At 41.1% G+C, this 16,824-nt stretch overlaps 1 protein-coding gene across 1 annotated transcript in view; it reads right to left on the bottom strand.

The window, feature by feature from the left end:
- Positions 1-7,532: 7,532 nt before the first annotated feature.
- YWHAG (tyrosine 3-monooxygenase/tryptophan 5-monooxygenase activation protein gamma) overlaps positions 7,533-16,824 on the bottom strand; it is a 79,651-nt gene continuing 70,359 nt past the window's right edge. The window contains exon 2 of the mRNA XM_053707412.1: positions 7,533-9,485. Coding sequence (XP_053563387.1) covers positions 8,829-9,485 — 657 coding nt within the window. The 3' untranslated portion in view covers positions 7,533-8,828. The remainder of the gene's footprint in view (positions 9,486-16,824) is intronic.

Raw genomic sequence — 16,824 nt, 5'->3', positions numbered from 1 at the left:
TTTTGTTTCCTCAAGAGCCCACTGCCAAAATAAAGGTAAATATGGTTAACTCTTATTTTAACTATGTTTACTTCAGAATATGAGCATCTTCAAAACCTAAGAACCCAAGTCTTAAAAAGAAAAGAAAAAGCTGTACAAACAAATATCTTAAGCAGCACCCACATCAGATCTGTAAGTTTATTTGCTTAATGTGCGACAGTTACATAATGAACCACATTCATGATATTCCATCACTGAGGAAAAACTGCTAGAAATGATCCGTGTGCTAAATAAAATTCAGTATTTAAAAACACGGAAAACGTAATAAAAAAAAAAAAGGAAGAAAAATAAAGAAAATTCACTAATTTGACTTTAAATAATTCACTGCATTAACATGACAAAGCACAAACATAGGCTTATTAAAACAGTCATTTTTCTACACATTGATAATTAGAATTTCACCATAACTAACACCAGACATTGAGGTTAGGCTAACACTGGTGTTTATGTTTCCACTCACAGCCCCATTTACCCAAATCATTTTATTTATTTATTTTTTCATAATTTTTTTCCCTTTTTTTAAATTTTTTATATTTAGAACAAAACAAAGTAATTGCATGTCACAATAGCAACATCCATAGCATACCAATTAAGTGACTATTACAATTTGGTAGAATGAGGTCTACCCTTTCTTCCTTAATTCTCAATGAAAAACAGTTTAAGTTTTAAAAAAATAAAGGCAGTAAATGTGAAGACTAGTTGGCTTGCCATAGGAATACATAACATCTATTGTATAATTTAATTTCAAGCTACGTTATAGAAATACAACACTAGCATGCACAATATTGTATTGAGATTAATGCAGCGATAATCATTTCATTAGAGAAACAGTTATAGGCAGGTGCAATTAAAAAAAAAACAGAATTTATGTTTACCTGATAAATTTCTTTCTCCAACGGTGTGTCCGGTCCACGGCGTCATCCTTACTTGTGGGATATTCTCTTCCCCAACAGGAAATGGCAAAGAGCCCAGCAAAGCTGGTCACATGATCCCTCCTAGGCTCCGCCTACCCCAGTCATTCGACCGACGTTAAGGAGGAATAATAGCATAGGAGAAACCATATGGTACCGTGGTGACTGTAGTTAAAGAAAATAAATTATCAGACCTGATTAAAAAACCAGGGCGGGCCGTGGACCGGACACACCGTTGGAGAAAGAAATTTATCAGGTAAACATAAATTCTGTTTTCTCCAACATAGGTGTGTCCGGACCACGGCGTCATCCTTACTTGTGGGAACCAATACCAAAGCTTTAGGACACGGATGAAGGGAGGGAGCAAATCAGGTCACCTAAATGGAAGGCACCACGGCTTGCAAAACCTTTCTCCCAAAAATAGCCTCAGAAGAAGCAAAAGTATCAAACTTGTAAAATTTGGTAAAAGTGTGCAGTGAAGACCAAGTCGCTGCCCTACATATCTGATCAACAGAAGCCTCGTTCTTGAAGGCCCATGTGGAAGCCACAGCCCTAGTGGAATGAGCCGTGATTCTTTCGGGAGGCTGCCGTCCGGCAGTCTCGTAAGCCAATCTGATGATGCTTTTAATCCAAAAAGAGAGAGAGGTAGAAGTTGCTTTTTGACCTCTCCTTTTACCTGAATAAACAACAAACAGGGAAGATGTTTGTCTAAAATCCTTTGTAGCATCTAAATAGAATTTTAGAGCGCGAACAACATCCAAATTGTGCAACAAGCGTTCCTTCTTTGAAACTGGTTTCGGACACAGAGAAGGTACGATAATCTCCTGGTTAATGTTTTTGTTAGAAACAACTTTTGGAAGAAAACCAGGTTTAGTACGTAAAACCACCTTATCTGCATGGAACACCAGATAAGGAGGAGAACACTGCAGAGCAGATAATTCTGAAACTCTTCTAGCAGAAGAAATTGCAACTAAAAACAAAACTTTCCAAGATAATAACTTAATATCAACGGAATGTAAGGGTTCAAACGGAACCCCCTGAAGAACTGAAAGAACTAAATTGAGACTCCAAGGAGGAGTCAAAGGTTTGTAAACAGGCTTGATTCTAACCAGAGCCTGAACAAAGGCTTGAACATCTGGCACAGCTGCCAGTTTTTTGTGAAGTAACACCGACAAGGCAGAAATCTGTCCCTTCAGGGAACTTGCCGATAATCCTTTTTCCAATCCTTCTTGAAGGAAGGATAGAATCCTAGGAATCTTAACCTTGTCCCAAGGGAATCCTTTAGATTCACACCAACAGATATATTTTTTCCAAATTTTGTGGTAAATCTTTCTAGTTACAGGCTTTCTGGCCTGAACAAGAGTATCGATAACAGAATCTGAGAAACCTCGCTTCGATAAAATCAAGCGTTCAATCTCCAAGCAGTCAGCTGGAGTGAAACCAGATTCGGATGTTCGAACGGACCCTGAACAAGAAGGTCTCGTCTCAAAGGTAGCTTCCAAGGTGGAGCCGATGACATATTCACCAGATCTGCATACCAAGTCCTGCGTGGCCACGCAGGAGCTATCAAGATCACCGACGCCCTCTCCTGATTGATCCTGGCTACCAGCCTGGGGATGAGAGGAAACGGCGGGAACACATAAGCTAGTTTGAAGGTCCAAGGTGCTACTAGTGCATCCACTAGAGCCGCCTTGGGATCCCTGGATCTGGACCCGTAGCAAGGAACTTTGAAGTTCTGACGAGAGGCCATCAGATCCATGTCTGGAATGCCCCAAAGTTGAGTGACTTGGGCAAAGATTTCCGGATGGAGTTCCCACTCCCCCGGATGCAATGTCTGACGACTCAGAAAATCCGCTTCCCAATTTTCCACTCCCGGGATGTGGATAGCAGACAGGTGGCAGGAGTGAGACTCCGCCCATAGAATAATCTTGGTCACTTCTTCCATCGCTAGGGAACTCCTTGTTCCCCCCTGATGGTTGATGTACGCAACAGTCGTCATGTTGTCTGATTGACCGTATGAACTTGGTCCTCGCTAGCTGAGGCCAAGCCTTGAGAGCATTGAATATCGCTCTCAGTTCCAGAATATTTATCGGTAGAAGAGATTCTTCCCGAGACCAAAGACCCTGAGCTTTCAGGGATCCCCAGACCGCGCCCCAGCCCATCAGACTGGCGTCGGTCGTGACAATGACCCACTCTGGTCTGTGGAATGTCATCCCTCGTGACAGGTTGTCCAGGGACAGCCACCAACGGAGTGAGTCTCTGGTCCTCTGATTTACTTGTATCTTTGGAGACAAGTCTGTATAGTCCCCATTCCACTGACTGAGCATGCACAGTTGTAATGGTCTTAGATGAATGCGCGCAAAAGGAACTATGTCCATTGCCGCTACCATCAACCCGATCACTTCCATGCACTGAGCTACGGAAGGAAGAGGAACGGAATGAAGTATTCGACAAGAGTCCAGAAGCTTTGTCTTTCTGGCCTCTGTTAGAAAAATCCTCATTTCTGAGGAGTCTATAATTGTTCCCAAGAAGGGAACCCTTGTTGACGGGGATAGAGAACTCTTTTCCACGTTCACTTTCCAGCCGTGCGATCTGAGAAAGGCCAGGACGATGTCCGTGTGAGCCTTTGCTCGAGGGAGGGACGACGCTTGAATCAGAATGTCGTCCAGGTAAGGTACTACTGCAATGCCCCTTGGTCTTAGCACAGCTAGAAGGGACCCTAGTACCTTTGTGAAAATCCTTGGAGCAGTGGCTAATCCGAAAGGAAGCGCCACGAACTGGTAATGTTTGTCCAGGAATGCAAACCTTAGGAACCGATGATGTTCCTTGTGGATAGGAATATGTAGATACGCATCCTTTAAATCCACCGTGGTCATGAATTGACCTTCCTGGATGGAAGGAAGGATAGTTCGAATGGTTTCCATCTTGAAAGATGGGACCTTGAGAAATTTGTTTAAGATCTTGAGATCTAGGATTGGTCTGAATGTTCCCTCTTTTTTGGGAACTATGAACAGATTGGAGTAGAACCCCATCCCTTGTTCTCTCAATGGAACAGGATGAATCACTCCCATTTTTAACAGGTCTTCTACACAATGTAAGAACGCCTGTCTTTTTATGTGGTCTGAAGACAACTGAGACCTGTGGAACCTTCCCCTTGGGGGAAGTCCCTTGAATTCCAGAAGATAACCCTGGGAGACTATTTCTAGCGCCCAAGGATCCAGAACATCTCTTGCCCAAGCCTGAGCGAAGAGAGAGAGTCTGCCCCCCACCAGATCCGGTCCCGGATCGGGGGGCCGATATTTCATGCTGTCTTGGTAGCAGTGGCAGGTTTCTTTGCCTGCTTTCCCTTGTTCCAGCCTTGCATTGGTCTCCAAGCTGGCTTGGCCTGAGAAGTATTACCCTCTTGCTTAGAGGACGTAGCACCTTGGGCTGGTCCGTTTTTACGAAAGGGACGAAAATTAGGTCTATTTTTTGCCTTGAAAGGCCGATCCTGAGGAAGGGCATGGCCCTTACCCCCAGTGATATCAGAGATAATCTCTTTCAAGTCAGGACCAAACAGCGTTTTCCCCTTGAAAGGAATGTTTAGTAGCTTGTTCTTGGAAGACGCATCAGCCGACCAAGATTTCAACCAAAGCGCTCTGCGCGCCACAATAGCAAACCCAGAATTCTTAGCCGCTAACTTAGCCAATTGCAAAGAGGCGTCTAGAGTGAAAGAATTAGCCAATTTGAGAGCATTGACTCTGTCCATAATCTCCTCATAAGGAGGAGAGTCACTATCGAGCACCTTAATCAGTTCATCAAACCAGAAATATGCGGCTGTAGTGACAGGGACAATGCATGAAATGGGTTGTAGAAGGTAACCCTGCTGAACAAACATCTTTTTAAGCAAACCTTCTAATTTTTTATCCATAGGATCTTTGAAAGCACAACTATCCTCTATGGGAATAGTGGTGCGTTTGTTTAAAGTAGAAACCGCTCCCTCGACCTTGGGGACTGACTGCCATAAGTCCTTTCTGGGGTCGACCATAGGAAACAATTTTTTAAATATGGGGGGAGGGACGAAAGGAATACCGGGCCTTTCCCATTCTTTATTAACAATGTCCGCCACCCGCTTGGGTATAGGAAAAGCTTCTGGGAGCCCCGGCACCTCTAGGAACTTGTCCATTTTACATAGTTTCTCTGGGATGACCAAATTTTCACAATCATCCAGAGTGGATAATACCTCCTTAAGCAAAATGCGGAGATGTTCCAATTTAAATTTAAAAGTAATCACATCAGATTCAGCCTGCTGAGAAATGTTCCCTAAATCAGTAATTTCTCCCTCAGACAAAACCTCCCCGGCTCCCTCAGATTGGGTTAGGGGCCCTTCAGAGATATTAATATCAGCGTCGTCATGCTCTTCAGTAACTAAAACAGAGCATCCACGCTTACGCTGACAAGGGTTCATTTTGGCTAAAATGTTTTTGACAGAATTATCCATTACAGCCGTTAATTGTTGCATAGTAAGGAGTATTGGCGCGCTAGATGTACTAGGGGCCTCCTGAGTGGGCAAGACTCGTGTAGACGAAGGAGGGAATGATGCAGTACCATGCTTACTCCCCTCACTTGAGGAATCATCTTGGGCATCATTGTCATTATCACATAAATCACATTTATTTAAATGAATAGGAATTCTGGCTTCCCCACATTCAGAACACAGTCTATCTGGTAGTTCAGACATGTTAAACAGGCATAAACTTGATAAGAAAGTACAAAAAACGTTTTGAAATAAAACCGTTACTGTCACTTTAAATTTTAAACTGAACACACTTTATTACTGCAATTGCGAAAAAACATGAAGGAATTGTTCAAAATTCACCAAACTTTCACCACAGTGTCTTAAAGCCTTGAAAATATTGCACACCAATTTTGGAAGCTTTAACCCTTAAAATAACGGAACCGGAGCCGTTTTAAGCTTTAACCCCTTTACAGTCCCTGGTATCTGCTTTGCTGAGACCCAACCAAACCCAAGGGGAATACGATACCAAATGATGCCTTCAGAAGTCTTTTATAAGTATCAGAGCTCCTCTCACATGCGACTGCATGCCATGCCTCTCAAAAACAAGTGCGCAACACCGGCGCGAAAATGAGACTCTGCCTATGCTTTGGGAAAGCCCCTAAAGAATAAGGTGTCTAAAACAGTGCCTGCCGATATTATTATATCAAAATACCCAGAATAAATGATTCCTCAAGGCTAAATAAGTGTTAATATCAATCGATTTAGCCCAAAAAATGTCTACAGTCTAAATAAGCCCTTGTGAAGCCCTTATTTACAATCGTAATAAACATGGCTTACCGGATCCCATAGGGAAAATGACAGCTTCCAGCATTACATCGTCTTGTTAGAATGTGTCATACCTCAAGCAGCAAAGGACTGCAAACTGTTCCCCCAACTGAAGTTAATGCTCTCAACAGTCCTGTGTGGAACAGCCATGGATTTTAGTTACGGTTGCTAAAATCATTTTCCTCATACAAACAGAATTCTTCATCTCTTTTCTGTTTCTGAGTAAATAGTACGTACCAGCACTATTTGAAAATAACAAACTCTTGATTGAATAATGAAAAACTACAGTTAAACACTAAAAAACTCTAAGCCATCTCCGTGGAGATGTTGCCTGTACAACGGCAAAGAGAATGACTGGGGTAGGCGGAGCCTAGGAGGGATCATGTGACCAGCTTTGCTGGGCTCTTTGCCATTTCCTGTTGGGGAAGAGAATATCCCACAAGTAAGGATGACGCCGTGGACCGGACACACCTATGTTGGAGAAAATTCAAATAAAAAAGCTGCTTAGAACCCATTTTATCTTTCCTACTCTCACTAAGTAAAACCCTCACATTATCTTTAATGTTTTATAGCAGCCAAACTAAAAGAAAAAAAAACAAACAGTTAATGTAATTCCAGTAAATTACTTGCAGACTGGACAGGACAACACTAACCACTGGATATAAATTTAAAAAAGGAAAGAAAAAGAAACCTGTATATTATGTTTTCTTCAGGCAGTCAACTTTGATTTGCTAAGCATATGTTAGCACACATCACCAGCTGTAATAGATATGGGTATGATAGAGCATAGGTACAACAGTAAATGTGAGGTTAACCATTTTATATTAGCGGAATATTATATATTATGTAGATGACAAGTCATGCAATAACCTATGGCTTATATAAAAAAAAAATCTGCTATTCTGAAAGGCTACAAAGTTCCTTCCAGTGTGCAAAAACATCCTGTACAGATTCCTTTATGCACTTCTAAACTAGAACGTTTAGAAAATGGAGTGCCAGTAAAAGGCTACCCATAAAATTACAACAAGCAGGGAGATAACAATCTGAAGCAATGCAAACACTGGAAATTATATCTATATATGAAAAAATATATGCTTTTACCAAGTCATCCCTTCTTGATTATTGAAGATGAATATTTCAAATAATGTAACAAAATATCTTTGAATAGTTCATTTTGTAACCTATGTGCATGTTTTGCAATTTAGTATTGTATGGCCATTTTTTTTTGCGAACTTACTTTCTACACCACAGACACTATATGAGAGCAAGCATTTTATTTTGTGATAATGAATATCTGGCTTTCATTGCTTAATTGGATACAAATATTTCCATGAAATTTATAGTAGATTTTGTTTAACTTCATTGCGTTAACCATTAAAATGGATAATCAACACACAGAATTTGTGGGGGGATAAAAAAATCCAATCAAATTAAAAATGAATCCATTATTAAATTTACAATGCGTTGTAGATCCCCGTCAAAACACAGTGATATTACAAACAACAGAAGTATAATAAAGGTTTGGTTTGCACCTCCAAATATTCATTTGAAGTCTAAATGTGTGCAACAAGTTACTATTGAGCTCATAATAGAGTGATAGAGCAATAATAATAATATATCAAGGGTTTCCATGCCCCATTAAAACTAATACATGCTACTGTACAATTTGTATCCTAATATGATACCAGATCCTCCATGCATATGGCAGTTGTGAACAAGTGGAAAATGCTAGTGTGTAGGAATTACAGTATCTTCCACAAAGATGCTGCTATGTATAGTACAAGCAAACCTGAATATCTTCTTTTTCTTTGAACAAACAAAATTCAGAAGGTTATAGCCTACATTTATTTTGTCCATATCTGATTTACCCACTTATTTTCTACTAGCCACTATAGAGATGAATCCAAAACAGTTACCACTTTTGAAATAATGTTTAAGTGTGTAAAAAAAAATAATCAAAACTTGACATAATTTAATGCGTCAGCATAGAAAAACAGCTTGTCTTGTAGGAATTGTTAATAATTTAGAGTGAATACTGTCAGTTAATCATCTGAGAAAATGGATGTAAACTATGCTGCAACAGGTAAACTGCATAAAGTACATAAACGCAACATATTAAATAAACATGTATAAAGCAGAAGGATAAGACGTGCATACAGCTAAAAAATAAATATAAAATAACTTACTGGAACCACAAAAACTATTTTGTATTAAAAAAAAAGCCATTCCATTTAAGTTATTTCTACTCTTAAAACTCTTTCTAATTATGCCTAGCGATAACTTAAAATTAAAAACAGCTCCACTTGTATTAACTACAGAACAGTCCTTGTGCCAGTGTTAGGCTGCCATTCCATACCAGCACAGCCAGTCTAACTTTCCACTCGTGGTGTTTTGGCAAAATGTCGAAGAGGCAATCAAAGACAGGTGGAAGGGGCCACCCTGGGGAGGTTGTCCCTTCCAAACCCTCCCCCACCCCTCAACCCCCCACTTGTGGGAAAAAAAATAAAGACTGCGGTAGTAGCATCTGCGTGCGGCTGACAGTCCATTAATTGGTCTTAATTGTTGCCTTCGCCCCCATCATCATCCTGTTGATCGCTTGTCCACAGCGTTAGGTTGTCACGAAGAAGTTGCATGATGAGTGTTGAGTCCTTGTAGGAGTCCTCATTCAAGGTATCCAGCTCTGCAATAGCATCATCAAAAGCAGTCTTAGCCAAGTGGCAAGCCTGCTCAGGAGCATTTTGTATCTCATAGTAGAATACAGAATAGTTTAGAGCTAAGCCCAGCCTTATGGGATGAGTAGGCTGCATATGCTCTTTACTTATCTCATGAGCCTCACTGTAAGCCTTCTCTGAAGATTCAACCACGGTCGCTCTTTTCTCACCAGTGGCCACTTCAGCAAGATATCTGTAATAATCCCCTTTCATTTTTAAGTAGAACACTTTACTTTCATATTGTGTTTCACTGCAATTCTTGATCAGGAAGTTATCCAGAAGATTCAGCACATCTTGACACACAGCTTCCAACTCTTTTTCAATTTTTTCACGGTATGCCCGTACCATTTCAATCTTTTTTTCATTTCCATCAGCTGAGGTTTTTTGTTCAATACTACTAATAACCCTCCAAGATGAACGCCGTGCTCCAACAACATTCTTGTATGCAACCGACAACAAGTTTCTTTCTTCATTTGATAGTGCCTCATTTAACTCGGTTACCTGTGAAGAAAAATAATTCAAATGAGTTGCAATGCATAATCATTTGATTACTGCCAAGCACAATTTTGAAGAATTTAAAAGGGATATGAAACTCAAATTTGTCTTCATGAGTCAGAGCATACATTTTTAAAAAAACTTTATTTCTATTATCAATTCTTATTTGTTCTATTGGTATCTTTTGTTGAAAAATCATTGACATGCGTAGGAGTCGGCCCATTTCTGGAGCACTATATGGCAGCCCTTTTACAAGAATGTTATCCATTTGCAAGAGCACTAGATGGCAGCACTATTCCCTGTCATGTAAAGCTCCAGGTGCCTACCTAGGTACCTCTTCAACACAGAATATCATGGGAACAAAGCAAATTTGATAATAGAAGTAAATTGGAAATTCTTAAAATGATCTGCTCTGTGAGTCACAAAAGAAAATGTTTGCGCTTCATATTAAGGGATACGTAACCAACATTTGTTTATTTTTATTATTCAGACAGAGCATTCAGTTTTGTTTTGTTTTTTAAATGTCTAATTTACTTCTATTATCAAATTTGCTTTTTTAATGTAAGCAGCATGCTTGTGTCTGGAGCACTGCATGGCAACAAACACTGCTGCCATCTAGTGCTCTTGCAAATATATTATATTGTGAACTGTATTTTTGTAAAACTGCTGCCATATAGTGCTCCAGACATGCACACGCTCCTGAACATACCTACCTGCTTTTTAACAAAGAATACAATTTGAATGAAGTAAAACTAAGCAATTGAAAACTTTTTTAAAAATTGTAGTCTTTCTGAATCATGGGTTTTTATGTCCCTTTAATTTAAAAAAATATATATTTATAAAGGGGTTACAATAAACAGACTGATGAAAGTTCTCAACCCAACATTTTTGCTTTATTTAATGTATAAATGTTGTGACCACTGCATATTCACACAGTGTCCTTATTGCATTAATACATTTAGCTTTAATGCACCATTGCTTTACAAAGCATACCAAGATACAGAACAAATTTGATAATAGAAGCAAACCGGAATATTTGTTTATTATTAAAATGATATGCTCCGATTCTTGAGAGACGAAGAAAGAAAGAAGAAGGAAGAAAGAAGAAGTACTCTTAACCACTCAGTGCATGAACTATTAAGTATAAAGTGGAGTGCCTGTGGCTGTATCTAAACTGCCGTAAAAGACAACTGTTAACCATGACCTAACTTGTGTTTAACAATGTTTGGTAAACATTTTCATGTCATATAGCTTGAGCATGTTGATGTAGCGACTTCCACAGTTCTTTTTTCTATTTCTAACATATGCTGGATTGTGTTTGCACAGACAGGCCCCACTTATACAGCATGTTAAGATCCAGAACCCTGCTGTAAGGCTTTCTCCCTCACCCACACTTGCAAATGCATACAAAAGCCTAATAACATTTTGGAACAAGTGAATTTTACAAATGCTACACAGAAAAAGCTGAAAAATGCTTAAATGGACATTATGCACAAGATTTTTCTTTATATAAATATTTTGTAGATGATCCATTTATATAGCCCATACAGGTTTGTTTGTTTTTTTAAATATATAGTTTTGCTTATTTTGAAATAACATTGCTCTGATTTTCTGACTTCTAACCAAGCCCCATAGTTTTAGGAGAATACTAATGTATACCTACTCCAGCTTGCTCCTGATTGTGTAAAGGGATTTTCATATGCAAAGGAAGGGGAGGGGGGGAGTGTCTGATATTTCCCACTTGCAGTGGGTGTTCCAGCTACCTTTTTAATAGAGCTAAACTGGGTGCTTCTAAGTAAGTTTTCTTTAAACGGTTTTATACTGGATTTTTATATCAGTATCTGAGCTTATTATTCTTTATAGTAGTGTCTATTTCATGCAGTTATATGAAAATTGGTGTATACTTTCGTTTTTAAGGGACAGTCCGACACCTTAGTCATCTTAAAGTCTTACCTTAGATTAAAGGGACAGTATACACCAATTTTTATATAACTGCATGTAATAGACACTACTATAAAGAATAATATGCACAGATACGGATATATACGGATCCAGTATAAAACCGTTTAAAAACTTACTTAGAAGCTTCCAGTTTAGCTCTGTTTAAAAGGTTACTGGAACACCCACTGCAAGTGGGAAATAGCAGACACTCCCCCCCCCCCCCCCCATCACATATGAAAAGACCCTTTACACAAACAGAAGCCAGCTGGAGAAGGAATATATCAGTATTCTCCTAAAACTTTGGGGCTTGGTTGGGATTCTGAAAATCAGCACAATGTTATTTAAAAATAAGCAAAAACAGAATTTATGTTTACCTGATAAATTTCTTTCTCCTACGGTGTATCCGGTCCATGGCTTCATCCTTACTTGTGGGATATTCTCAATCCCTACAGGAAGTGGCAAAGAGAGCACACAGCAGAGCTGTCCATATAGCTCCCCTCATGCTCCGCCCCCCCAGTCATTCGACCGACTGTTAGGAGAAAAAGGAGAACCATAGGGTGCAGTGGTGACTGTAGATTACAAAAATAAAGTTAAACCTGACTAAAATGCCAGGGTGGGCCGTGGACCGGATACACCGTAGGAGAAAGAAATTTATCAGGTAAACATAAATTCTGTTTTCTCCTACATTGGTGTATCCGGTCCACGGCTTCATCCTTACTTGTGGGAACCAATACCAAAGCTTTAGGACACGGATGAAGCGAGGGAACAAGTCAGGTAACCTAAACGGAAGGCACCACTGCTTGTAAAACCTTTCTCCCAAAAATAGCCTCCGAAGAAGCAAAAGTATCGAATTTGTAAAATTTGGCAAATGTATGCAGTGAAGACCAAGTCGCTGCCTTACAGATCTGTTCAACAGAAGCCTCATTCTTGAAAGCCCATGTGGAAGCCACAGCTCTAGTAGAGTGAGCTGTAATTCGTTCAGGAGGCTGCCTTCCAGCAGTCTCATAAGCCAACCGGATGATGCTTTTCAGCCAGAAAGACAGAGAGGTCGCAGTCGCCTTTTGACCTCTTCTCTTGCCAGAATAGACGACAAACAAGGACGATGTTTGTCTGAAGTCTTTAATTGCTTTTAGATAGAACTTTAAAGCACGAACCACATCAAGATTGTGTAACAGACGTTCCTCGTTAGAAACTGGATTAGGACACATAGAAGGAACAACTATTTCCTGGTTAATATTCTTATTGGAAACCACTTTTGGAAGAAAACCAGGTTTGGTACGTAAAACGACCTTATCTGTATGAAACACCAGATAGGGTGAATTACACTGCAAAGCAGACAATTCAGAAACTCTTCTAGCAGAAGAAATAGCTACTAAAAACAAAACTTTCCAAGATAGTAACTTAATATATATGGAATGTAGAGGTTCAAAAGGAACCCCTTGAAGTACTGAAAGAACTAAATTTAGACTCCATGTAGGAGCCACAGGTCTGTAGACAGGCTTGATTCTGACTAAAGCCTGTACAAACGCCTGAATATCTGGCATGGCTGCCAGACGCTTGTGTAACAAAACAGACAGAGCAGATCTGTCCTTTTAAGGAACTAGCTGACAGACCTTTCTCCAATCCTTCTTGGAGAAAAGATAGTATCCTTGGAATCCTAATCTTACTCCATGAGTAACCCTTGGATTCGCACCAGCAAAGATATTTCCGCCATATCTTATGGTAAATTTTCCTGGTTACAGGCTTTCTAGCCTGGATCAGAGTATCTATAACTGATTCCGAAAACCCACGCTTAGCTAGAATCAAGCGTTCAATCTCCAAGCAGTCAGTTGCAGAGAAACTAGGTTTGGATATTCGAATGGAACTTGAATTAGAAGGTCCTGCCTCAAAGGTAGCTTCCATGGTGGAACCGATGACATATTCACCAGGTCTGCATAACAAGTCCTGCGTGGCCATGCAGGAGCTATCAGAATTACTGAAGCCTTCTCCTGTTTGATCCTGGCTACTAGCCGGGGGAGAAGGGGAAACGGTGGAAAGACATAAGCTAGATTGAACGACCAAGGCGCTACTAAGGCATCTACCAATGTCGTCTTGGGATCCCAGGACCTGGACCCGTAACGTGGAACTTTGGAGTTCTGAATTGACGCCATCAGATCCAGATCTGGAATGCCCCATAGTTGAGTTAACTGGGCAAAAACCTCCGGATGAAGTTCCCACTCCCCCGGATGGAAAGTCTGACGACTCAGATAATCCGCTTCCCAGTTGTCCACTCCTGGGATGTGAATTGCTGATAGATGGCAGGAGTGATCCTCTGCCCATTTGATGATCTTGGATACCTCCCTCATCGCCAGGGAACTCTTTGTCCCCCCCTGATGATTGATGTACGCTACAGTCGTCATGTTGTCCGACTGAAATCTGATGAATTTGGCCTCCGCTAGTTGAGGCCATGCCTGGAGCGCATTAATATCGCTCTCAATTCCAAAATGTTTAACGGGAGAAGAGATTCTTCCCGAGACCATAGACCCTAAGCCTTCAGGGACTCCCAGACCGCGCCCCAGCCTAAGAGGCTGGCGTCTGTCGTGACAATGATCCACTCTGGTCTGCGGAAACTCATTCCCTGAGACATGTGATCCTGAGACAACCACCTAGAGGAGTGAGTCTCTGGTTTTCTGGTCCATTTGAATCTGGGGAGACAAATCTGAATAATCCCCATTCCACTGTTTGAGCATGCACAGTTGCAATGGTCTTAAATGAATTCGAGCAAAGGGAACCACGTCCATTGCCGCAACCATTAGTCGTATTACCTCCATGCACTGAGCTATGGAGGGTTGAGGAATGGATTGAAGAACTCGACAAGTGTTCGAAAGTTTTAACTTCCTGACCTCTGTCAGAAAGATCTTCATTTCTACCGAGTCTATTATTGTTCCCAGGAAGGGAACCCTTGTGAACGGGGACAGAACTTTTTTCTATGTTCACCTTCCACCCGTGAGATCTTAGAAAGGCTAGAACAATGTCTGTATGAGCCTTTGCTTTGTGAAAGGACGACGCTTGTATTAAAATGTCGTCTAGGTAAGGTGCTACTGCAATGCCCCTTGGCCTCAGCACCGTTAGAAGGGACCCTAGCACCTTTGTGAAAATTCTGGGAGCAGTGGCCAATCCGAAGGGAAGAGCCACGAACTGGTAATGCTTGTCCAGAAAGGCGAACCTCAGGAACTGATGGTGATCTTTGAGGATAGGAATATGCAGGTACGCATCCTTTAAGTCCACGGTAGTCATATATTGACCCTCCTGGATCATTTGTAAAATTGTCCGAATGGTTTCCATTTTGAATGATGGAACTCTGAGGAATTTGTTTAGAATTTTTAAGTCCAGAATTGGCCTGAAAGTTCCTTCCGTTTTGGGAACTACAAACAGGTTTGAGTAAAAACCCAGTCCTTGTTCTGCTGTTGGAACTGGGTGTATCACTCCCATTTTTAAAAGGTCTTCTACGCAATGTAAGAATGCCTGTCTCTTTATCTGGTCTAAAGATAAGCGAGACATGTGGAACCTTCCCCTTGGAGGAAGGTCCTTGAATTCTAGAAGATACCACTGAGAGACAATTTCTAGTGCCCAGGGGTCCGGAACATCTCTTGCCCAAGCCTGAGCAAAGAGAGAAAGTCTACCCCCTACTAGATCCGGTCCCGGATCGTGGGCTACCCCTTCATGCTGTCTTGGTAACAGCAGCAGGCTTCTTGGCCTGTTTACCCTTGTTCCAGCCTTGCAATGGTTTCCATGCTGGTTTGGGCTGGGGTGCGTTATCCTCTTGCCTAGTGGCTGTAGAGGTAGAAGCCGGTCTGTTCCTGAAATTGCGAAAGGAACGAAAATTAGACTTATTTTTAGCTTTGAAAGGTCTATCCTGTGGAAGGGCATGGCCCTTTCCCCCAGTGATATCTGAAATAATTTCTTTCAACTCTGGCCCGAATAGGGTCTTACCCTTGAAAGGAATATTAAGCAATTTTGTTTTGGACGACACATCCGCCGACCAAGATTTTAACCAAAGCGCTCTGCGCACCACGATTGCGAAACCAGAATTTTTCGCCGCTAATTTAGCTAACTGCAAAGCGGCATCTGTAATGAAAGAATTAGCCAACTTCAGGGCGTGAATTCTGTCCATGACTTCATCATAAGAAGTCTCCTTCTGGAGCGAGTTTTCTAGTTCCTCAAACCAAAAAGCCGCTGCAGTGGTTACAGGAATAATGCAAGAAATTGGTTGAAGAAGAAAACCCTGTTGAACAAAAATTTTCTTAAGTAAACCTTCTAATTTTTTATCCATAGGGTCTTTGAAAGCGCAACTGTCTTCTATTGGTATAGTCGTGCACTTAGCTAGCGTTGAAACTGCCCCCTCTACCTTAGGGACCGTCTGCCACGCGTCCCTTCTGGGGTCAACAATTGGGAACATTTTCTTAAATATAGGCGGGGGAACAAAAGGTACACCTGGCTTCTCCCACTCCTTAGTCACGATATCCGCCACCCTCTTAGGTATCGGAAACGCATCAGTGTGTACTGGGACCTCTAAGAATTTGTCCATTTTACACAAAATGTACTGGGCATCGCTTGCGCGGGCATAGCTGGTGTTGACACAGAAGGAGAGGATAGCAAGCTATCCTCACTATCTTCAGCTAAAGAAACTTAATTTATGCTTACCTGATAAATTTATTTCTTTTGTAGTGTATCCAGTCCACGGATCATTCATTACTTGTGGGATATTCTCCTTCCCAACAGGAAGTTGCAAGAGGATCACCCACAGCAGAGCTGCTATATAGCTCCTCCCCTAACTGTCATATCCAGTCATTCGACCGAAAACAAACAGAGAAAGGAGAAACCATAGGGTGCAGTGGTGACTGTAGTTTAATTAAAATTTAGACCTGCCTTAAAAGGACAGGGCGGGCCGTGGACTGGATACACCACAAGAGAAATAAATTTATCAGGTAAGCATAAATTAAGTTTTCTCTTGTTAAGTGTATCCAGTCCACGGATCATCCATTACTTGTGGGATACCAATACCAAAGCTAAAGTACACGGATGATGGGAGGGACAAGGCAGGATTAAGCGGAAGGAACCACTGCCTGAAGAACCTCTCTCCCAAACACAGCCTCCGAAGAAGCAAAAGTATCAAATTTGTAAAATTTTGAAAAAGTGTGAAGCAAAGACCAAGTCGCAGCCTTGCAAATCTGTTCAACAGAGGCCTCATTTTTGAAGGCCCAGGTGGAAGCCACAGCTCTAGTAGAATGAGCTGTAATCCTTTCAGGGGGCTGCTGTCCAGCAGTCTCATAGGCTAGGCTTATTACGCTCCGAAGCTTTTTGACCTCTCCTCTGTCCAGAGTAAACGACAAACAGGAAAGATGTTTGACGAAAATCCTTAGTA

Source organism: Bombina bombina, chromosome 3 (assembly GCF_027579735.1).
Source record: "Bombina bombina isolate aBomBom1 chromosome 3, aBomBom1.pri, whole genome shotgun sequence".
NCBI classification, from domain to species: Eukaryota; Metazoa; Chordata; class Amphibia; order Anura; family Bombinatoridae; genus Bombina; species Bombina bombina.
Note: the sequence above shows the minus strand (reverse complement) of the source record. Positions and strands in the feature narration are given on the sequence as shown.